Source organism: Miniopterus natalensis, chromosome 17 (genome assembly GCF_054644295.1).
Source record: "Miniopterus natalensis isolate mMinNat1 chromosome 17, mMinNat1.hap1, whole genome shotgun sequence".
Taxonomy (NCBI): domain Eukaryota; kingdom Metazoa; phylum Chordata; class Mammalia; order Chiroptera; family Miniopteridae; genus Miniopterus; species Miniopterus natalensis.
In genome coordinates, this window is record NC_142097.1 from 2,468,503 (window position 1) to 2,492,776 (window position 24,274).

Here is a 24,274-nt window from a genome sequence, read left to right on the forward strand (position 1 = left end):
ATAAAGAAAATGTTTAAGAGTTGGTAAGGAGTCAAACTCTTGGTGACTGTGCCAGTAGAATCAAAATAGATTCTTTTAAAGAAACCCTCACATCTTATCCTCAGCAGGAGAAGTGGCTCTTTGCTACTCAGAGATTAACTTGCCTTAGATGATACTGGTTTCTGTTCTTTTCATGTTGAAATTCTGTTCATTATTTACATTAAAAACGTTGTGACATGACTTTCGATTTAGGTAATCCCTTACATAACGTTTATGAGCTCAGGGTTAATGGTCATTCAGATCAGATTAAAAGGATAATTGGGTAAACTGTGGTGGACTTTGAGCCAATTTGAAAGGCTGCTACGAGTTCTAAATAAAGCTGTGCACAGGCCACCCTCACAGCTTGGAGCTGGTTTAAAGGCTTGGTATGTGTTAGAGGCTGCAGCTTCTCCTGTAAAAAGCTGCTTGCTCACCTGCAATCTCCACTTACCCATGGCATCTCCAGGTAAACATCTTGGTGTTTTGTTTTGTTTTTTGCCAAAAGGACACAAAGGAAAAGTGGAGTTTAGTAAAGAAGAATTTGATGTTCATGCCAACTTCCCTCCTTCACCAAGAATCTCTTTAAATAAGCCGCAAATTTTACAGGCTGTTGAGAAAACACAGCAGTGGACAGTGCCCAGACCCGAGGCCAGAGCATGTCCAGCTCACCACGCCCCCTTTCAGGAGGCGATACCCTGAGTACCTGCCCCTGGGGGTCTGCCATGGACGCCGACGCTGCAGGGAGCACGAGAAGGTCCCGGGATTTAAGACGCTCAGGGGGCAGACAGACAGGCTCAGAGAACAGCGCGAGGGCAGAGGCGCAGAAGCCGCTCCCGCGCGGCGGCCGGCGAGGCGGCGTTTGCGCGGAGCCTGAACTGCGCGCGTCCGCTGAGCGCTCGGCCAGGGGGGGGCGCGCGAGCCCGCGACGGGCGCACAGCCTCGGGCCCCGCAGCCCGCCCCCGCCGCGAGGGGACTGCGGGGCGGCCACGGCGGGGGGGCTCCGCGAGGGACTGCGGGACGGGAGGGGCGGCCACGGCGGGGGGCCCTGGGCCCGGCCGAGGCGCCGTCGGGGCGCCATCCGGGCGGCCTGCACACGGCGCGGAGGGCGCAGGCCGCGGGGCCAAGCGTGCTAGTCGGGACCCAGCCGTGGAGAGGCCCCCCGAGCAGTTTCGGGCAGAGGCCACTGTAAGAGTCATGAATGTCAAGGGGAAGAACGGGGCGATGAGCGTAGAAGCGGCTACAAACACCCCTGGCCGGCGCCTCGCGGGCTGGGGTTGCGGCGCCAGGCGGCGGCGGCACCCGCTCTCCACCGCCGCAGAGGCCGCGCCAGCGACTCGGGCCCGCGGCGGAGCGCTCCCGCCTCGCTCCGGGTCTGCCCGGCGCCTCGGCCGCTCGTCGCGGACCCCCGGCCGGCCCCGAGCCGCCGGGACCCCGCCCCCCAGCTGACCGCTTCCCCGGCGCCCGGCTCCGCCCGCGGCCCGGCCCGGCGGGGGGCGGGGCTGCCGCCGGGGTCACGCGCCCCGCCCCGACCAATCGGCGCGCGCCTCGGGGTCGAGTCCAGCCCCGCGGGATGCTCGGGGGCAGTCCGGCTTCGTGAGAGCTGAGGAGCTGTTCTGAGGGAGGGTGAGGCGCGGCTGTCGGTGAGCCTGGGGCCCATCCGGCGGAGGGGACGGGGCACGGGCGGGGGCACGGGCGGGGGCACGGGCGGGGGCAGGCGCACGGGCGGGGGCAGGGGCAGCGGCAGGAGGCGGCGCCCCCCGACTTCCCCTTTCCCCTCAGCACAGGGAAGGCCATGGAGCGCCTAGTGCAGCGGCTTCGCGACGCGTTCCGGTCGGGCCGGTCGCGACCCCTGCGGTCCCGGCTGCAGCAGCTCGAGGCCCTGCGCAGGATGGTGCAGGAGCGCGAGAAGGACATCCTGGCGGCCCTCGCGTCCGACCTGAGCAAGGTGCGCGCGGGGCGCGGCGCGGCGCGGCGCCCTCCGCCCGGGCTTTCGCGGTTTCCCCGGGATCGCGCAGGAACCGGGAGGATTCGCGGCGGCGGCGGCGCAGAAGCTGCCCGCCGCCAGGGCCTCCCGCCCCGCTCAGACAGCCCCCGCTGCGCGTTTGCAGACACAGAAGTGCTTGTGTTTCCTGCCTTCTGTTTGTGAATTGCCTTTTATATTTTTGCCTGCTTTTCTGATGCATGTATGGTCCCTTTCCCGTAGGAATTTTTTGTATATCCTTGATTTCTTGTCTTTTAACTTTGTTTACTGCTGCTTTTGTAGAAGGAGGTTTATTGGTTGTCGTTGTTGCACTTACATTTTTCTCCATGACTTTCAAACCCCATCACCTGGGGATCTACTTGTTAAAATGCAAATTATGGTTCAGAAGGCCTGGGAGGGCATCTGAGATTCTAAGTCCCTGTTTGGAACCAAGCTTTGAGTAGCAAGGGTTTGGGTAGTGTTTAGGGCATAAGTATATTCCCCTGTATTTTCTAACAATATTATCCTTTTGTTTTTACTTTTATGCCACAGATGACAAGACTTTGCTCTGGCTTTGTGAGCCTCCCTCGCCCTCTCTCACTTCCCCTGAAAGATTATTTTGAAGGGTGGTAATAGCTATAAATAGCAGTAACTGTAAATTTCCTTTAGCATACTTTAGGGGGAGAGGGGCTATGATATCAAATAAACAAATGGGATAATTAAGATTTCAAAAAGTCTGAATCATTCTATAAGCATGAAACGTTTGTGTGAATATGTGCATATATAGGATTACTGAGGAAATACAATAAGTTCCTTGCCCTGGAGAGTTTAAATTTGGTTGGGAAACAAAACATACACTGATAAGAGTATAGTTGTAAAACATTGTATTAAGAGTGAAATATTAAGATGCAGGTCACAAGCATAATTGCTATGGTTTATAAAATGTGATCAAGGCAAGCCATTAATCAGGGACATCATCCTGAAAGGTAATGTGATTTTAAGTGGCTTGGGTCAGTGAAGTATTGAGAGGGACTGAGTGTGTTCGAGGGGGAGTTAGCAAGTCTTTATTGAGGGCTTGGAGGCTGCAGAAGGAACCTGAATGGCAAACCAGCTAGTCTGACCATGCCAGTTTTCACCGCAGGTGAAAGTTTTTGACATTCAGGGTTGAATGTGTCATACTTATGAGGGGTTTACTGTGATTCTCTTATAACAGAGTGAATTTAATGCGTACAGTCAGGAAGTCATTACCGTTCTTGGGGAAATTGATCTGGTGCTGGAGAAGCTGCCTGAATGGGTTACTGCTACACCAGCCAAGAGGAACCTGCTCACCATGTTGGACGAGGCCTATGTCCAGCCAGAGCCCCTGGGAGTTGTACTCATTATAGGAGCTTGGAACTACCCCTTCGTTCTCACCATTCAACCACTGATAGGAGCCATTGCTGCAGGTCTGATGCCAGCTCATGTCTTTATACCTTTTTAGAGGGTGTTTTTCTCTCATTGATTATAAATTAAGGATGGTGGCTAATATGTTTGCTTTGATGATATGCCTTGGTTTACACCAGCAATATATTGAGAACTTATAAATATAAAGGCATGAGTCAACAGGCTCAGGAATTTAGAGTCAGGCATCTATATTCCAATGTGGTTTCAGTGGCCATCTCTGGCTGAATCATTTGATTCTTTCTGACCATTTCTTCATTCAGCTAAGAGCTATGGAATATTGCTAGCTTGGGTTTATAGTAAATTCCAGGAGATCAGTGTCTCACTTCTGCAGGATCCAGGGCAACAGCCTTGTATTGACAAACCCTGGTTGCCCAATAATTCTAGGATAGAGAGGAAAATCCTGGAGTGGGAGTGAGAGTGGGAGGAAAGTGATGGAAAGATAGAGGAGTGGGGGAGGCTGATGGAACCTGATGGAACCTTCTGAGAACTAAGAAGTTAGCATTTGAGAAAGAGAAAGTGAGACAAGCTCTTATGCTCATTATGAGGAAGAAGAGAATTCAGAGCAGCCGGAGTAATTGGAGTACTTAACCTGTATTCTCTACACGAACACCATTTTGGTAGCTGTTAAAAAGTTTAGTCAACTGTTAGACGATATTGTCCTGCTTTTTGCTTTGTTTAGGAAATGCTGTGATTATCAAGCCTTCTGAAATAAGTCAAAATACAGCCAACATCTTGGCTAAGCTCCTCCCCCAGTATTTAGACCAGGTAAGAATGTCTTGACTGTCTTGAAAACACCTTTGTTGTGGGAACACACATTTGACCTCTACTAGTGCTTGTCATTGATGGCTAGGTATCGATTTGCAGCTTTAACAATTAAGCCTCCAACCATTGACTTAATAAAAGAAGTTGAGCTCCAAAATAAACTGTAGAATAGCTCAGCTATTGTTACTATGCAATATATTTAGGCCAGTGGCTTCATGGGCACCCTTGCTACTCATAGATCCTCTTCTGCCATTGGCATTTTGGATTAACCTTTGACCTAACATGATTTTAGGTGTATTCACCTAGTGAATTATTTAATGAAGGAGTAGAGCTATGCTAGGTCCTGATCATCTTTTTTGTTTGAGGCTGTATGAAAACACTTCGCTTTACGGTGGGTCTGTTGGTGGCATGAAGTTACAGAAGGAAAATGGCCTAAACCAGAGTGTGGACTGTTACTCGGGTTAAAGTGCTGGCATTTAAGAGCATCAGAGTTGAATAAAGAAAATGACCTCCTCAGCCAGGTGGTTCATCTCTCTGAAGCAGAGGGTCTCATGCCCTCCAAAGGAGGAAATTTGTGCTGCCACCACCATGGAATTGGGACTGTTTAGTTCTACATGGAATTGCTGCAGAAAGGAGTCCTCATTTCACTTTCATTGAAAGGCAGCTTTAAAATATCATACCCTGTAGCTGTACACATTAGTTTATAATAATCTAGAGGCCAGCTTTGGGCCTTAGAGTCATATTGTTTGTTGTCTTAAACACTTAACAAACTTGTTCTAATAGCTGTGGTTGTGTAGCTCAGACAGGTAATGAAAGCAGTGAGATGTCATAGATTGAGTAGGGTTTGGAACCAGAGCATAGAGCATGAAGGGCCTGCTTGGGCCCTCACCAGGGGTAAATATTTCACTATCTGACTCTGTCCAGATGGGTATAGTCATGCCCACCCTGCCTCCCTTAGCTTGTCAGGGAGATCAGTCACATGTGCTCCATAGATTAAGCCATATACAAGTTAAAACTTGAAACAGTTGTTGGGCAGTTGAACTCTGAAGTGAATGGGAACCAATTAGCCCCCCTAATTAGGAGACCAAGTGGAAGCATGCGGTCCACAAACCAGCTTTTACTTCATGCCTGCACCTCAGAGTCTTGAACATATCTCCCTCTGTCTTCCTTGTCATCTGTCCTCTGTCCTTGCTTTTCATGTTTTTCAAGAAGTTCCCTTTCATAGCAGTGCTAATAATAGCGTAGTCATGTAAGGGCTCAGTCGAAAGCTATGGAACTTCTCCCCAGTAATAGATGAGGAAACTGAGGCTCAGAGGTATTCAGTGGTTGTCAAAGATCAAGTAAGCTAGTAAGTCACAGAGTGAAGATTTAGTCCAGATGTGACTTCAGAAGCAAGTGTTCTCATCTGCTCTGCGCTGCATACCATTCTTTCAGCAGACAGTTACTTGGTTCCTACTATGGACTGAGCCCTGCACTGTGTTGTGTAGAGAATGTTCAGGTTAAGACATTAAGTTGGGGCCTATTCTGCGGTCATTCGCGGCAGTCACTTTTTTCTCACCTCAATCCTCACCTTGCACAGCCCTCATCTTATACATTTCCCTGGTCAAAACCAGCCACTTGCCCTCTTCTCTTTTGTCTTCATTGCTGAGCTCAGGCAGCAAACACTGGACTCTCTAGTCAGTCCCACTGTGGGATGATGTTCTCAGATGCCGTCAGACTGTTTTCCGCTTGTCTTCCATCTGATCCCTCTTCTATCCTCACAGGGCTGGTCTCCATCTGTTTGTGGTTTTACTGAATGTTACATGTTCATGTTGAAGAAACTGCTCATGTTAGACAATCGGATTAACTGGGCAATCCAAGTGTTTATGTTTTTCTTTTCTTTTTTTAAAGATTTTTTAATTGATTTTTAAAGAGAGGAAGGGAGAGGGAGAGAAAGAGAGAAAGATCAATGTGAGAACACAATCAGCTACCCCCTGCGTGCCGTACCTCACAGGGTATCAAACCCGCAACCCTGGCATGTGCCTTGACCAGGATTCGAACCAGCAACCTTGGGGTACATAGGACAGTGCCCAACCAACTGAGCCACACTGGCCAGGGCTATGTTTTTCTTTCTTTAAGGACCTGTATGTTGTTGTTAATGGTGGTGTTAAAGAAACCACAGAGCTCCTGAAGCAGCGATTTGACCACATTCTCTATACTGGAAACACTGCAGTTGGAAAAATTGTCATGGAAGCTGCCGCCAAGCATCTGACCCCTGTGACTCTTGAACTGGGAGGAAAGAGTCCGTGTTACATTGACAGAGATTGTGACCTGGATGTTGCCTGCAGGTGAGACCAGCTCTATGGTCATCTGGGGTTTTCCCAGCATGGTGGAGACTTCCTAAGAGGTTGATGTATCCTTTTTGCACTGGAACCTTACAACTTTTGGCCCCAAGAGACATCATTAAGCCTTAGTGGTTGATATCCTCATGGGTAACAGAACTCTTTCCTGAGTCTCTGCATACCACTGCCAGAAGAGATGAGCAGTAGATCATGACATCACATGGTCTTCTTTAGGAGTTATGGGAAAAGGTTCTTTCAGTTCTTGAGATTATAGATCTATAAGAAGTTTTGTTGTGCTGTTGGTAAATGATCCAGGAAGTAGGTAATCCAAAGTATTGTGTATGCCTAATAAAATCTTTAAATTCTCAACAGAAAGGGTATTATGTTGATTTCTCAACTGAGTTTCTTTGTTGATAAAACCCAGTATTATCTATCTTTTAACTTAGATTAGCATCTTGCATCTGGGAACTAGAAAACAAGAGGTTTCAGGTTCTCTCTGCTAAATCAGGTTTAGCTATCAGAAAGTACCAAAACCCAGACCTGTGTGCTCAGGATGTGTGACTTTCTCTCTCCGTCAGAGATGGGGAGCAAGGGAGGTAGAGAGGGCTTGACTGGGGTCCAGGTTGGCTTCGTAAGTAGAAGCCTGTTTGCCAGGATAGGGGGCCCTCAGTTGTGAATGTTCATGTCATGGACTTTGATCCATACATGGGCACAGCTTTCCAAAGTGGGGAGGGCTGTTCTGCATGCCTGAACATCTTGCCAGCAAGGCCTAAAGCTGCAGCCAGGAGAGGTGAGTCTGGATGGAACTCCTGTCATCCCAGATGTCCTCTTGGCTGAAGTGGGAGGAGGAAGGGTGTTGGGAGGCTACTTCTTTCTCTTCCTGTAGTAGACAGTGGTTTCACTGCTCATAAAGAACTGTTTCCTATGAGCTTGCCTGAGAATACTTCCTTAGAGTACTTCACATCAGTTGGAAAATGCATTCTAGTTCCAGCCAACTGATTTAGAGACGAATTCTTAAAATATTTTTATTTTTATAAAGATTACCAACTAAGTGTGAATACATGCTAGTTGGAAACATTGAAACAACACAAATGTATGTAATGAATAGTGGGCTTAATTCTGTGGCTCTGGGTTTTTCCCCTCAGACGCATAGCCTGGGGGAAGTACATGAACTGTGGTCAGACCTGCATTGCTCCAGACTACGTCCTCTGTGAACCGTCCCTCCAGAACCAAATCGTGCAGAAGATTAAGGAAACTCTGAAGGTTTGTGTGTAACGTGTCTGACTCCATTGGTTTCATTAAGAGTCAGATCAACTGTTTGCAGGCAGCATTCTTACACCCTCTCTTCCCCAGGAAAACTCCAATAGTATACGTGACTAAACTAACTTACTGGCTAATTAAAAATGCTCTGTACCCCATTCCTAGGATGCCTGCTGGGAGCAAGACTAGGTTGGTGTTAAGCCCTGTCTAGTTGATCTGTTGATGAAACAACTGGTCAGTTGTGGTATATGCTTTAAAACAGCAATTTTCAGCCTTTTTCATTACAGGGTACACATAAACTAATTACTAAAATTCTGCTGCACACCAAAAAATATATTTTTGCCAATCTGACCTAAAAAAAGTTATAATTTTGTTTCATTCACACTGAACGGCCGTTGTTGTGTTGGCTGTTGTCATTTTTTTCTTTGACAGTCTAAGGGAAAAGAGATCAGTGCCCCTGACTCAATAGTCAGGTATTGTATGTTTTAAAAATGCTTGTTGCACGCTGGTAGAAAATCACTGCTTCAACATAACTATGTGTGTGGTTTGGAGAGAGTGTTGCCTGTCCTTTGAAGTGTGATCAAGTGTGGCTTTCGCACAGTGGTCATTGCTGATTCAGGTCATCAGTTCCTGTGTATTAGAGTGTTTGGGAAAGCAGAGAGTTTGGAGGAGTGAGTTAATCAAACACCTGTTTATAGTATATTCTGGACATGGTCATCGGTCTTCCAGGGTGTTCAAAGAAGATCTGTAGCAAGGAAATCAAGGAAGGCTGTATGGTAGTGTCCTGAGTCCCATGGAGAAATGATATGCATGGTGCGGACTGAAAAGGAATGGGATGGACAGTGTGACTGAGGTCACTGGTGGGAGAGGCTATTAAGCCCCCCGGGTAGGAGAAGTTATTAGAACAGTCATTCTCGACTTGACAGATGCTAACTGAGCACTGGAAGGAAGGGTCAAGAATACCAAAGAGTACCATTTATGATCAGAGAACAGGAACTGTACACCAGGATTTCAGGGTACAGTGCTCCAGGCAGGGTAACTCTGGGCCTGAGGTACCAAGGGTCCTGGACAGAAGTGATGGGACTGAAGAGGGAACCTGACGAGGAGAATATGAAAGGAGAATTGGCCCGACTCGGGGAATGTGGGATGTGCTCAGGGATGGTACAGATCCCTGTGAGACTATAAATACTTGAGAAATCATATTTTGTTGAGAATGGTGATGAAGGAGTAAGAGCCCCTCAGCCTTTCTTTGAGGCGTTTATACGCTTAACAGTAGTTCCTAACCAGCGTCACTAGGGAGCCATGTAAGAACATCCCAGTCCTCACCTTCCAGACTGTGGTTCAGTTAGTCTGGGGTCTCCAGGTGATTCTAAGGTGCAGCCAGCATTGAAAACTGGTTGGTGGCACCAGAGTTGGGGCCCAGGAATATACATTTCAGCAAGCTGCTCAAATGATGTTTGTTTGTTTGTTTGTTTGTTGGGCAGGTTTGTTTCTTTGATTTTGAAAGTACATTTATTGAAGCTGGGAACAGTGAAACAAGGAAGGACTTAGGATAGAAGAAGCAACAGGAGAGCCTAAGTGTGGCTGCTTAGGCTCTCTGGAAAGTCAGAAAAGGGGGCCTTGGAGACAGGTTCAAGGGTTAGCCTGGGACAGGCTGCCGCTGCCCATTGCTCCCCTGGTTTCAAATCTCGTGGAGTCCCTTAGAGCTTAGGAGGTGCGTGCCTGAGAGAGAAGAAAGGTGTGGGCGTGCTCCTGCTCAGGTGATTCTTTTCTTTTTTTAATATATTTTTATTGATTTCAGAAAGAGAGGAAGGGAGAGGGAGAGACGTAGAAACATCAATGATGAGAGAGAGTCATTGATCGGCTGCCTCCTGCAGGATGGAGCCTGCAACCCAGGCATGTGCCCTGACCAGGAATCAGATGTTGATCTCCTAGATCATAGGTTGATGCTCAACTGCTGAGCCACGCCAACCCAGCCTCCTTGGGTAATTCTTACCTCCCAGACTTGAGCTATTTGTGGAGGGTGGGTGAACTATGCTTATTTTGATTTGAGAGTAAGTTGAGAGCTTTCATAAGGCTTTGAAGTGACACAATAATTCAGTAATTTTGTGTTTGTTTTACATAATAAATATTGATTATGTAGCCTTTGAGGTTCTTTTACCTTATTTAATTTACCAAAACTGTATTTTGATCTTCTGAGTGGTTTCCCTATCATCTATGACTGGTGGAAATACCAGTCCAGAGAAGATAGAAAACAATGAAATAGCGCAAAGCTCAGCAAACTGTTTCTGTAAAAGGCTAGATAGTAAATATTTTAGGCTTTGTAGGTCATAGGGTCTCTGCTGCAGCTACACAACTCTTTGCAGGGGAGCAGCCACAGCTGATAGGTAAACAAACTTGGTCTAAAAGTAGAGCAAGATCTCCTTCTGCACCTGCTCGTGCGTTTGGCTCCGGTCAGGCCCACAGGTAGACTGAAAAGTTCTCTATGACCCCTGAAACCACAGAAAACGATGAACGTGTGTGCACTTTAATTCTTACCTTGATACGCCCAAGGGCTTGAATTGACACTGTTACAGATTCTCCTCGACTTGCAGTGGGCTTACATTCTGATAAGCCCATCATAAGTTGAAAATATAAGTCTAAATTCATTTAGTACACCTAACCTACTGAACAACATAGCTTAGTTTAGCCTACCTTAAACGTGCCCAGAACACTTACATTAGCCTGCATTTGGGCAAAATCATGCTGCCACTGCCCAACCCGAAATAGTGTCATACCACATATCGCTGGCCTGGGAAAATCAGGCTTCACAGAGTACGCTTTCTATTGAATGTGTATCACTTTTGTACCATCATAAAGCCAAAAAATCTAAAGTTCAACCCTCGTAAGTTGGGAACAATCTGTATTGTTACAGTACTTGGTGGCATGGGATGTGATGATGTAAAACCAGATCGACTTTTGAGCATGAGTGAATTTTGTACTTATTAAAGAAATTGAGATATGGGTCTTTTGTGACAAGCACTATTGTTTTAAATAGGAATTTTATGGAGAAAATATAAAAGAATCTCCTGATTATGAAAGGATTATCAACCTTCGTCATTTTAAGAGGATACTAAGTTTGCTTGAAGGACAGAAGATCGCTTTTGGTGGGGAGACTGATGAAGCCACCCGCTACATAGGTAATGGGAACCCACCTTTTCTTATGGGGAAAGGAGATTGACAGTATTTATTGATACTATTTACTGACACTAAGTAAACAGATATTTGGTGTAAAATAGACTGTGGAATACTGCTTCTGGTAAACTGTTTAAAGATGGTCATGTAGATACACATGTTTAGTAATACCACTTGTGTTGCACTAGTTTTTTTGTATTTACATGTATTTTGTCTAAGTTTTTCTTCCTAACTACATTGAGAAACAGAAGAGAACTCTGTAATTGTTTCCAGCTTATGCCTGGAAAACCAACTTCAAGAAGGAAATAGCTGAGCTAATGCCACAGCTGGCCACGGGCAATACTATTGCAGAAATAATTTTTTGATCTATCATGCTTGACATTATTTGTTTACTATTTGTGTTATTTATTCTTTGCCATAAATCTGATTAGCTTTTAATTTTAAACACATTTTTCCAAAGTAACATATAACAGAAGAATTTCACATTTAGTGGGCAAAACTGCCCCAACCAGCTTTACTTCTCCTATCAGGTAGGATGCTGCTCATTACAAAAAACCCAACTTAAAACTCAAAGGACTTAATAAGGGAAAATGTATTCTCAGATAATGAGCAGCCCCAAAGTACTTCCAGCCTGTGATTTCAGGGGCTCAGTAACACCCTCCAAAAGCCCCAGTTGTTTCATCTTTCTGCTCTCCTACTTCTAGGCTTATCAGTGGCAAGAGGAAAGACCATTCATGCTTAGCTCAGACTAGTTAGGAACTTTCCTCTGACCTGGAGTCAGGATCACTGTATCTGAGCACATAACTATCTGCAGTCCTCTGACCCAGGGAAGCAGCGGGCAGTGGATTTGGGGTGCAGCATATATACCCCTGGAGTGTGTTGGCAAGAACTGTCACCACGTTTCCGGAAGAGCCTAATGGGAAACTAGGAGTAAAGGAAAAGAGGAAACTTGTTATTGTCAGGTGTCTTCCTTTTCAGTTGACAGTCAGCTTGTGTGCAGACTCTCTTTGGGTGTGCCTCTCGTCCTGAATGCTGGGATGCTCTGCAGAGCTTCTTCAACATTCATGGTGCCCTCCTTTTTGCACCCCTTCCCCATAGTGGATGGAACACTGAACTAAGGGTTAGAGAATCTTGGCCATTTAAATATGTTTTCTTAATCTGTAACGGGATGGAAATAAAGGTCAATGAGATACTAAGCAAGAAAGCACTTGAATTAAGTGTTGATGTGATCCACAGAGGGGCTGTCTGTGCTCCCCGAAAGATGTAAACATAACCTTCTGTTATGCATGTGGCTGTGAACAGGGTTAAGCGTGACTAGGATGTTTCCAGGTGTATCTCTCTCTCAGTTTGCATCAGGATCCCCTGATTCACATGCTTGCAGACATTTAGGTTGAATGGTTCATCCGCATGCTCAGGACTCTTTCAATGGATGATACTTGGGTGGGAACAGGGAAGGGGTGGATAGGTGACCTGATGAAAACTGTGAGGCAAGAAGCTTGCATTTCTGTCTTCTGTAGCATTTTCATTTTATTTCCCTTTCAGCCCCAACAGTACTTACTGATGTTGATCCTGAAGCCAAGGTGATGCAAGAAGAAATTTTTGGACCAATTCTTCCAATAGTGCCTGTGAAGAATGCGGATGAAGCCATAAAATTCATAAATGACCGTGAAAAGCCCTTAGCTTTCTATGTGTTTTCTCGTAACAGTAAGGTAAGCTTTACAGAGAACAGCCCACTGTCATAAGCCACGATCATAAGCTGTGTTCCCTCTTTGCAGTAAATCAAAGTTTATTTTGTATTATACCAACTGAGGCTGTACTTGTGAGGTCTTGGGGCTATCACAGTAACCTTTCCCGTACTCCTCAGGGATAGATCTGTGTCCACAAGGGTGAGTGTCACAGGGTTTTTGACTCAGATACCTCCCGCATAATTGGAAGACTCATGTACCAGCTTGGAAGCTTTTCTGACATTAACCCACTGGGCATGTCTGTGTCAGAGCCTTTCTGCTCTACGCAGACAGTGTTCCCGACTGCTCGAGGGCTGTGGGGAGCAGAGATCTCTGGCACCGACGGGAGTGGTTGTGACATCTTTGTCTCTCCAGCTGCATTGCTTTGCTGTTAGGGTGGTAGGACTGACCCAGGCAGGCGGACGTTTTCCACCATGTGACCCCAGCGTGCACTGCGTGGCACTGTTCCATGTGGCTTATTCACTTGCCTTTCAAGGTGACCGCTGCTGCAAAGGGACAGTGGCCTCAATGTGGGCAAGGAGGTTCAAGAGCCCTCTGAAGAAAAGCAAAAACTAAGAGGGGAAAATGAACCGGTCAGAGTCTGAGTGTCCAAGGTTAGGTGTGTCCTGGAGAGCCTCTGAAGGTAGCACATAGGCTGTGGCAGCTTCAGCAGTGGTGACATGGTGACACTATTGAGATGCAGATCTCTACAGATGTGTTAAGTGAACAGGTGTGTTAGCTCAGGAAAGCATGGGTTATTAACAAGCAGAGGGCTTTTATTTTTTAAAAAAAATACATTGATTTCGTAGAGCGGAAGTGGGGGGGAGAGAGAGAGAGAGAGAAACATCAATCATGAGAGTCATTGATGGTCTGCCTCCTGCACACCCCCTGCTGGGGATCGAGCCTGCAACCAGGGCATGTGCCCTGACCGGGAATCTCAACCTCTGGGCCACACCAGCTGGGCATGAAGTCTGACATTTTAAGTGGCCATAGAGAGTATGGTGATGGGACCCCAAAGGTCAAGTCCACTGGCCAGGGTGTGCTTGGTGGGGAGCGCTTGCCAGCAGCTGGGTTACCTGTGTGACCGCAGTCCCCTGCGACGTTTCCTATGAAGAACTCTCAAGGGGTTGTTGGCTCCCAGGTGAGAGACATTTACCACTCAGGTGTCATTTCCCCCATTCTTAGGACAACCATTTCTTAAAAAACTGGATGCTAAATCTTAAATATGTGTTGCATTTCATAAAAACTAAATGCATCTATAAATCATATTCTATAAGTTAAAGCAGAGACGGAGAATTATTAACAATTTGTACAAACCAGAGTATAGTCTGAACTGTCCCTTATTTTGAAAGCTTTTTGCTGCCATTTTGGGGAGTCCAGCTCTTAAAAGGGCCAATTCGGTGCTGCCTCCCTTGAAGTACTCGATGTGCATCTGAGAAGTTAAATAGTGATCACATTTGCTGTCTCCTCCTGTCCGGGGCTGGCCTCTCCTTGAATTGTTTCATGATTTGAGAAGAGCAGGAGACTCCCCCTATCTAGAGGATGGCAGGAAGGATTCGTTCTTGGTAAAGCTCTGTGGACACTTTAGATTGTTTGTTTGGCACGGTTCCCCAAACTCAAGTAGCCGTGCAGCCTATGAGGGTGGAATGTGCCTTACAGCGCACAGGCCGCTGTGGGCGTCACCAACCTGCCAGCCTTGGTCTGTTCCTCAGCTCGTCAAGCGGATGATTGAAGGCACGTCCAGCGGGGGTGTCACGGTCAACGATGTGATCATGCACTTCATGCTCAGCTCCCTGCCCTTCGGAGGAGTGGGTGAGTCCCCCTCCTGCTCACAGCAGATCTTTCCGGATGTTTCGTGAACAGCTCTCTGCTGGCCCATCCTCCCTGGGACCTCCCTGACCGCCCAGTGAGAAGCCCCCTTCTGCTACCCTCCAGGCCCAATGTTGAGTGTTCTCTGTCCGGTCACCCACCTTTCATCTTTGGTAGCACTTACCACAGTCTCTGACTGTTTTGTTCCTTTCATTGCTTTACTTGTTGATTGTCCTCCCAGATTTAGATACTTTTGGGGGACCAGCAGTCAGGTCTCTAATTAATAAGGTTCCTCTGTCTTTGATAAGGGAGGTATAAATGATAGGTTTAGATGGCCAGGAGCAGGCCGCAGGGCCAGGGTTTCTCATGGCCCCATGCTGTCTCCCAAGTAGTGTTATGCATGCCCCCTGCACTGCTCCCAGCCCTCGGTACAGGGGTTGGCCTCTCCTTGACTCTTTTAATGAGACTCCCCATGTCAGGAGGATGGCAGGAGGGATTCACTCTCGGTGCAGCTCTGTGGACACAGCCTGCTGCTCCCTTTGGGCTGTGACCTACCTGCCTTTTTTACACCTGGGATGATTGACTCAGCTTTTTATTTTTTCCTTTGGGATCTAGGTGGTAGGCTTCTTTGTTATCTATTAGAGATATTACAAATTAACATATGTGTAAAAATTCTCACAGCAAAAAACACACGATAAAAGCCGTGTTAAAAGCTCCTGCTTTATTTTCTTCCTTTGTAAATCAACTGCTCCATGGGAATGACAGGCCCGTTTTGCCTGTTAACCACCTATTCCAGTTTAAGGCAAGCTAGTCTTAAACCCTGGCCTGCTTTCCATGATGCCATAGGTCCCTTTCTAGGCATTGCCAGGACCCAGCACAGTGACCAACAAATATGAGGGGCTTGTGGGAGAGACTGGGTCAGGGGATGGTGCAGGATCTAGACGGGCACAGTAGTGGCTCGGACGAGGATGGTGGCAGGGGAGCTAGTGGAAAGGGCGTGAATCTCTTGGGAGTCAAGCAACAGGATTTGCTGATGGTTGTGTTTGGGTGTGGAGAGGTGGTGAATGAAATAAAGGATGGTTAGTGGGATTTGGGCTGTAGTTACTATAGGTTCACTGCCCAAAAGATTAGACTCTGCTGTGTCTAGTTCCTTAGTGCCCCACAGAATCTTGGCTCCTACCTGAAGGAACAGCCAGTCATTGCTCCACATGAGGTCACAGGTGCCTGCTAAGTGCAGATCTAGTGACGGGCTCAGTCCCTATCTGACTAGGTAGCATTTGGCGCCATTCACCACACCCTTCTCTTTATAACAAAACACCCCCCCTGACAAATGCAAAAGAAATTCGGGCTTATTAAGAAAACTTGGAAAAGATAGAAGAGCCCAAAGAAAAAAATTTAGATTACCCATAACCCCAGTATTTAACGACAACCTCTGATGAATGTCTTTAAAATTCTTTTCAAAGTTCATGTCTTTTGATACATGTCAGGAACCAGCCTGAAAGAGGAACAGAGGAGCAGTGGGAATGAAAGAGACAAACACAGTTACGGGATCAGGAGGAATGCCCTCCGATGAGGTGCAGCCTCAAATGGCTTCAATGCCTTTATTATATAGTAAGCAACAAACAGTTAGTAATGAGGTGAGGGTGATACAAAGTAGTTCCTTCAAGGCTGCATGAACACTCTTTCAGAGTAAACACCCTGCCTCCTGCATGAGCCCAGACCTTGGTAACTATCTTTATTTCGGCTCTTAACAGGAACTTGTGGGGAGGGTTGAGTCCTTGGCTCCAGGCCCTCAGGCTACGTTGACCATGTCCAGACACGTAGCTGGCTCTCAATATCAAGGGTAATTGTGGGAGGGTCGAGTCCCTGACTCCAGACCCTCAGGTGGCATGGACCATGTCCAGACATGTCACCGGCTCCCAACATCTCCCCCTTTACTTTTTAATTTGAGCCAGTGGACTCCTATCTGCAGCTCTGAGATCTTTTGTATTTCTGCTCGGACACAGACTGGGAATAAACATAGGAATATTAACACTACAGCCAACAACATAATACCAGAATAGAATAATGAAGATAAACTGTCTAGAGATAATATTAGAAAACTTGTCAAACAGTTCTTTTGCTAAGTCTGCGGGTGAGGTATACAGAGGAGGAGCAGATTCTATAGCATTTATATTAGCATTTATAGCGGCATGTAAGCAGCAACATCAATAGATACATTATTTTCACTCCATATCCCCATAAGATGGTTTTTAACCCTATCCTACCCCCATTCAGAGTGATTATATGGTTTCTTAGTAACTCAAATCCATTGCAGCGACATTCTAACCTTCACACTTTGAATTTGATCTCCTATAAGTAACACAGCTTCTTCTAAGGCATTCAACTTATCCTCTAATTTCTTATCAGTTTTTCTCGAGCTCCCAAAGCATCAGATACATTTTTTGCTAACTCATTAACAAAACTCGCTGTATGTATTTCTTGAGTAAGAGCAATTCCAGCAGTAGAAGCTATAGCAATAGTAGAAACTAGAGCAGCAATACCAGCTATCAACAGATACGTATTGCCAGATTTCCCTGCAGCTTCAGCCGCCATCTGAGCGATGGACCGGTGCACTGCTTCCTGGCCCCCGTTGCCTGTGTCTTGCGCCATGGTGCCATACACGTCTTCCCAGCGCACACAGCAGATTTGAGAAGTGAAAGCTGGCCCAGAGTATGGCTCTAGAGGGCAGAGATTGACACTTGCCTGTTGTCACACAGCTGTGTCACCCTGACATCCTAGTCTTCGTTACTTCCTGGAAGCTTAGAGGAAGCAAGTGGGTGTGTGGGGCTGTGGATGAATGAAGCCTCACGGGTGGTGGGAAGAGCACACAGCACTTAGAGCCAGGCTAGCCTGGGCTCCCATCCTGGCTTCGCATTTTCACCTCAGACAGTGACTGACCCTGCTGAGCTCCCTTTCCCTGTGGAATTGGGGCGATGATGATACTTAGTATGGTGGGGGGGGTGGTAGAGTGAAATTAGAGAACGCAAACTACTGTCCCTGGCATCAGTGAGAGCCCCTGCCGCAGAGAGCTGCAAACCCTGCCCCCTCTTGGAAAGCATCCTGATCTATAGGGAGAGTCACCTTGCTGGGGACGCTGGGAAGAGGGTCCTGAAAACAGCCACTTGTGCTGGCCAGGAAGTTGAATGGGGGTGTCCAAGGCAGCAGAGAGTTCTGTGGGTTTCCTGTATCCATGTTTAGTCAGAGAAGTAGCTTGTGTCACCTATAGTGGAGCCTGTTTTGTCTGTTCCGTTTATTTCAGGTTCCAGTGGGATGGGAGCTTATCACGGAAAACACAGTTTTGATACTTTCTCTCATCAACGTCCCTGTTTATTGAAAAGTTTGAAGAGAGAAGGTGCTAACAAACTCAGATATCCTCCCAACAGCCAGTCAAAGGTGGATTGGGCAAAATTTTTCTTTTTGAAACGGTTCAGCAAAGGAAAACTCGGTCTCCTGTTCCTCGCCTTCCTGGGCATCGTGGCTGCCGTGCTTGTCAAGGTAAGTCCCTGCGACCCTGAGGCGCCATCCCTCTGACCCTGCCTGAGTGGCTGCCAGCTGCACTTTGGTTGTCTTGGGAGCTCCTCTAATTTTCAAATTAACTCTGTCTCTCATACTAAGACAGGGTCAGCAAACCACAGCCTGCTGGCCAGCTGCCTGTTTTTGCAAAAACGTCTCATTGGGGCACAGCCATGCCTTCTGCCTGCTTGGTGCCTCTGCTGCTTTTGTGTGTGGCGCAGAGCCAAGTGCTCACAACAAAGACCTTGTGGCCACAGGGCCTGAGCACATCGCAGGCCGGGTTCGCCGACCTCTGGTCTCAAGCACTTAAAACACTGGAGCTGCCTCACAGAATTCTGAGTGATCTAACCCTCTGACCCTTTTGCTCTTGGTGCCTCAGTTTCAGTTTGTTCTTGACTGTGCCTGGAAGCAGCATGGCATGGAGATGGGGAAGAGAATTCTGAGGTGGGCGATAGTGGTGGTGGAGCAGCTTCGGTGAGGGAGCTCTGAATGCTTTTCCTCCAAATTTGGCTATCATATAAAGTTTATCTTTGGTGACTAGTTACAGATATGGGCTTACAAGAGGCTCTCCTGATGGCTGGCTCCCCGAGGCAGTTCGTGTATCCTTGGGGCGAAGGAGAAAATCCAAGATAACGCATTAGGTGGAACGGAAAGGCCATGTGTTCCTGGCTCTTAGTCGAGGAGATACATTGAAAATACTGACAGCATCTATGGGGAATAGGCTTGGGGGAGAGGCCAGATTCAAGCATGTCATGGAAATAGCTGTGTTTGTATCTGTATTTTGTTTAAGTTTAGTTGGAAAGGGTGGGCTCATCTTACAGTGGCACAGCTTTGGTGGGATTGGAGATCCAGTTGCATTTGAAGTCATTTGGGTTTTCTCAGAAACACCAGGCTGTGCTGAGGAGGGCCCTGCTGTTCCTCCTGGCAGCCAGGGAGCAGTGCCAACAGCAGGTTCAGACCAGCTCTGCCTGAGCATGAGGTAGGAGCGCCTCCTTTTCTTACCTAAGTGGGCTCAGGAGTTACTGAAAAAAGTGTTTAACTTATTTGTCTTCAATTTGGACTTTGGCCCAGAGTATCAGAGTATTAAAAACATAACGTTTCCACAGTTTTAAAAGGATGAGGGTGGGTTGCTAGAATCTTAAAAAACATAGAGGTGACAGGTTCGCTGGGTGCAGAGGAAGCATCCGTCATTTTCACAAAAGGGACGTCCTTCGCATGCCTCCCTCCTGTTCCCACCTCAGCCCCCTGGAGGAAGTGCCGGCTGACACTCTAGACCTGCAGTCACCACTTAGACACTGACTCCTTTTGTAACTTGAGAATCTTCTAAAAATCTCTGAAACTCATGTTTTGTTTTGATTTTTTTAAAGTGTGACTTTATTTTTTAATTTTTATTATTATTTTTTTAATCCTCACCTGAGGATGTTTTTTCCACTGCTTTTCAGAGAGGGTGGAAGGGAGAGAGAGAGAGAAACATCGATGGGAGAGAGACATCGACTGGTTGCCTCCCTCATTCGCCCCAACCGGGACCTGGGATCGAGCCTGCAACTGAGGTCTCTGCCCTTGGGTGGAATTGAACCCAGGACCCTTCAGTCTGGGGCTGACGTTCTAACCACTGAGCCAAACCAGCAAGGGCTAAAAAATGTGACTTGTGGTAGCAGACTTGGTGTGTGCAACTTAGGGGCTGCGTATTCTTCCTCACGCTCCTGAGGTCCAAGGCGTGCTTGGTCTCCAGTCATTCCTGTTCTGCTCTTCCCAGGACATCAGCCTGACATGCACCTTCTTGGTTGGGGTGGAATTTCTTAGCCTCATGGAAAATGTGGAGGCCCAAGCTGACTGCCCCCAAGGCTTGCCATCTTCCCAGGAAGGCTCCCACAGGTGCAAACAGGCCAGGGAGCCTCTGCCCAAAGTTTCCCAAAGGGTTTGACAGACGAGCCTTTCTCCCTTAGGGGCTGGAGAAGCAGCGATGTAGGAAAGCGTTTAGCTGGGAGCAAGAAAACGTGGCTGTGATTCCTGGATTTGAGATCAACTTGATGACTTCGGGCAAGGCCTTTTCTGAGCCCATCTTTAGGCCCCAGCTTGCTCATCTATAGAGTGAGGGAGTGGACGGCAGGGATTTCCCAGGTCTCTTTCAGCTCCACCTCTCAGTTCTCATTACTGAGAGCTGATATGTTAGTTCAGATTGGTTTGAATTCTCTGTGAGACTAGGTAAAGATTGGGTTTTCTTTTTCTCTTAGCTGCTGCTCTGCTCTCCTCTCTGAGCTTTAACCCATTTTTTAAGTCACATTTTAAAAAAAATAAATGACAGCCTACATTGGTCATTTACTTGAGGAATCTTTATTATAATTGCAAACACTTTTCTGAAATTGCTTTTCTGTACTAGTTACTTTGTTTATGTGTGGGTGTGATTATATTCATTTTGCTAGAATTAGAATGGATTTGAAACACTTTTTTTTTTTTTTAAATATATCTTTATTGATTTCAGAGAGAGGAAAGGAGAGGGAGAGAGAGAGATAGAAACATCAATGATGAGAGAGTCATTGATCGGCTGCAGCCCTCAGCCTGGGCATGTGCCCTGGCCGGGAATTGAACCCCGATTGCCTGGATCCTAGGTCGACGACGCTCAACCGCTGAGCCACGCCTGGCCGGGCACACTTTTTTTTTTTTTAACCTTCACCCAAGGATATGTTTTTATTGATTTTAGAGAGTGGGGTTGAGAGAGAGAGAGAGAAAGAAACAGAAACATCGATGTGAGAGAGAAACATCTATGGGTTATCTCACCCACGCACTGACCGCGGATCTAACCCACAACTTTGGTGTACGGACAAGTGGAGCCACCGGCCAGGCGGCTTTGAAACACTTAAGTGGGAAATGGAAAGCAGTGATTGATTATCTCTAAAGGGAGCCTGTCAGAATCTCAGAGTGGGCAGCAGTTTTCTAAATACATTGAAATACATACATATAAGTACACAAAACAGAGTTCCAATAAAACTTAATGTAAGCTACAGAAAGCATTGTAGAGGATGTGAAAAGGTTGAGAAATAAAGAAGGTTAAAATTGATAAATCTTATTAGGTCTTTGAAAATTAAATATGGCATTTGAACTCTAAGGTGGTATTGCAGCAACACTTCTTCAGCCTCAGGAGGTATGGATTAAATTCAGTAGTACTTTGGAATTTCAGTAGTGCTTTTTACATTGACTTTTAAAGGGGGAGAGAGAAACATGGATTTGTTGTTCCACTTATGTATGCATTTAGTGGTTGATTCTTGTATGTGCCCTGACCAGGGATCGAACCCACAACACTCTTACCAACTGAGCCAACCGGTGATGGTGAAATCTCAGTAGTATCAAAACTGTTTATCACTTTTCAGATTTCATGCAGAGACTTCAGCTTCCTACTCACAATGTGAGGACAGTAAATGAGCATTTTTAGCTCCTGCCTCTGTTCTAATGCTGTCCCATTGATGTTGGACAGAATACCACCTCTGTCACCGCCTGTCTTGTTACAATTGTTTGGAGTCGGGGGAGGAGAGCATAATCTTTTATCCTCAGACGCACTTAGGCGTCCGAGGGATACACAGGCCTTTTTATATAAGGATTTAGAACCTGGAACTCAGCTCATGTTCCAGAGCTGGTCAGGCAGTTTTTAAACCAGCAGAGTAACCTGGATCCCTTCCTTCTCTCTCCAGGTTGGATATTACTGAAGAGTGGTCCTGTTCACCCTCCTAGCTGCCTCCACTGAATTAGTCCTCTGTTCACTAGTTAATGAAGCAACGATTTTAACATCCTACCAAAAACAAAGAAAATATGCAGCCCTCTAATCAACCCTAATGTCATGGCCAAGCACCGTTCATACAACTTGCCACTTTAGCCAGATCCCAGCATTCCCCAAGTAAGGACACTCAGAGGACCTATTCTAGATTGCACTGCCAGACCTCAGAGCTTTGTGCCGGGGAGAGAGGATGCCTCGAGCTAAATCTGCACTCCCTGGGAAATGTAAAGGAGTCTCAGGGCCTGCTCAGTGACTTTCTCTCTTAGGTCATGGGACATGGGACGCCCCGCCCCATCCCTGCTGTTGCCTCCATCACTCTGGAAACTTTCAAGAGTTCAGTCCAGAGAGATGAGAATAGATCTTCCCAGGCTCTAGAACTGTGGGTGTGGGTGTCAGGGGAGTCCTTGTCCCTCATTTATCCCTTGGGACTTGAGGACCTGACCTCCAGGAGTTGGCTCTCCTGTGAAACATGCCATTTAGCCAGTGGTTTTCCTCCTTTCTTGTACATTCACTGTCCTGCCTTGTGTTTGGTTTGTGGCAGTCTCTTGTCCATGCCCACAAAGGCTTATTATGACTTTAACACCTGAAGCATCTTGTAAAGGCTAGGACTTCCTGGAAGACAGTTGCCAATTTCATTCAGGTGTCATCTGCCACTCTTATGATGTAGGAGTTCTAGAAGTCTGCGTCTTATAAAACCTGACTGGCATTTTTAAATGTAGTAGTAGAAATACTGTACTTATAGCAAACTTAACCTCTGTCTGGACCCTGAAATTGCAAATTAGTGGATTTCCAAGGACAAATCTTTAAGTTTTTTATTTCTATAGCACAATGCAAGTAAATTTCACTTTTTAAACTTCAACGAGACCCTTTTTGGATTAAATTCAGCCTACAGAACTTAACACGGGGAAACCATTTCCTGTCCTGGACAAGAGGCCTTGGACATTCAGTACCTGGGAGCTTGAGAGCCTCAGGAGGCTGGTGGGGGTCATTTGAAGAAGTCTGCAGGACTCTAAGCCATAGCAGTTGGCCGTGCTGACCAGGATGGAGGACACAGAAGCAGCTCTCCATGGCCACGACCTGAGATACTTCGGCCTGTGGGAACGTGCCAAAGAGTCCAGCGGGACGCAGCCTCCAACTGGGCGGTGCTGTGGGACTGGCAGCGGGAGCTCCACCCTTCTCCCATTTGGAAACAGACTCCGCCCACTCAGTGAGAGCGAATTTACTTTCTAGAATGTATAATCAGCTTTGTTGAATGAGCTTATTCCATGAAGTATGTTTTGTCTTCTTCACAGGATGAGGCACAAGAATTAATCACTATACTGGTTTAGGAAAAAGCTGCTTAAACTGTATCAGAATAATCGATCATAATTTCAACATGACGTTTTCGTTTAGTATATTGTACATTATGATTTCTAGTTAAACTAAATTACTGGCTTGCCTACTAGTATATTCTGCTTCAAAATAAATACATTATATTTGATGAAATTGGCATGATTTCAATATTGTTCTTAGTTTGAAACAGCAGATGTGATCTTTGGGAGGTAATTCTTTGATTGTAAGTTTTCTCCAACTATAAATACATATTTTGTCTTTATCAGAGGTGGCATTTGTCAACTTTCTTTAAGCCATGCTTTCTCATTTTAAATTCTCAGCTAAGGAGATTTTCTCAAGCTTTACTTTCTGTCCTTTGTGAGATTGGCTCTTTTGTTTTTTAAAATATCCATGTAGTAAATAGTTTTTTCCAACTGCATCCTCTGTCCTGTTGTAATTTAGAGTAAGAAATATATATGTGGTCTTTGTCCCTGTTCCTGCCGCAGAATTAGTGTTAACGATAGGACTTTTGGACAAGGCCTAAGGATGGGCTGGTTGCCAAGGAAACCGACTTTGTGACCCTCTAGACCTCAGAGGAGGAGAGGGCTGGAGGCTGAGTAAAATCATGGATGACCGATGATTTGATCAATGCCTACGTGATGAAGCCTTCGTGAAATCCAGGAGCATGGCGTGGCGAGCAGGACGGGTGAACGTGTGGAGGTTGAGGTGGCATGGAAGCTCCGTGCCCTCTCCCCCCTGCCCTATGCATCTCTCCCATCTGGCTGTCCCTGAATTATATTTTTAATAATAAACTGGTAATCTAGTAAGTAAAATACGCCTCTGAGTTCTGTGAGCCGCTCTAACAAATTAACTGAACCCAAGGAGGGGTCATTGGAACCTCCCATTTGTATCTGATTGGTCAGAAGCATAGGTGACAACCTGGACTTGTGATCAGAGTCTGAAGTTGGAGGCAGGGGTGGGAGTGTGGGAGTGGGGGGGATCTTGTGGGACCAAGTCCTTAGCCATGGGATCTGATGCTCTCTCTAGGTAGACAGTGTCAGAGTTGAGTAAAATTGTGGGACATTCAGCTGGTGTCAGAAAGGCTTAGTTGTGGCGTGGGGAGGGGAACACCAGAATTGGTGTCAGACTCTTACCCTCCGATCCCCAT

General features: G+C 46.6%; 1 protein-coding gene across 2 annotated transcripts; it reads left to right on the forward strand.

The window, feature by feature from the left end:
- Positions 1-1,797: 1,797 nt before the first annotated feature.
- On the forward strand, positions 1,798-23,545 carry ALDH3A2 (aldehyde dehydrogenase 3 family member A2). Of its 2 annotated transcripts, none has more exons than XM_016196455.2 (10): positions 1,798-1,963; positions 3,192-3,423; positions 4,101-4,186; positions 6,302-6,510; positions 7,650-7,767; positions 10,802-10,943; positions 12,481-12,647; positions 14,375-14,474; positions 17,773-18,008; positions 21,713-23,545. In XM_016196455.2, the coding sequence occupies exons 1-10, from the start codon at positions 1,811-1,813 to the stop codon at positions 21,725-21,727; spliced, it is 1,458 nt and encodes a 485-aa protein (XP_016051941.2). In that variant the 5' UTR covers positions 1,798-1,810; the 3' UTR covers positions 21,728-23,545. The 2 variants fall into 2 exon arrangements, with proteins under 2 accessions (XP_016051941.2, XP_016051940.2); XM_016196454.2 differs by lacking the exon at positions 21,713-23,545 and adding an exon at positions 18,909-19,013.
- The last annotated feature ends 729 nt before the right edge of the window (positions 23,546-24,274 follow it).

Excerpts from the sequence above, each read along its gene's own strand:
- ALDH3A2 (XM_016196454.2), top strand. The coding sequence starts at position 1,811 with ATGGAGCGCCTAGTGCAGCGGCTTCGCGACGCGTTCCGGTCGGGCCGG. Across the intron at positions 3,424-4,100 it reads GATAGGAGCCATTGCTGCAG|GAAATGCTGTGATTATCAAG; the intron begins GTCTGATGCCAG and ends TGCTTTGTTTAG. Across the intron at positions 6,511-7,649 it reads GACCTGGATGTTGCCTGCAG|ACGCATAGCCTGGGGGAAGT; the intron begins GTGAGACCAGCT and ends TTTTCCCCTCAG.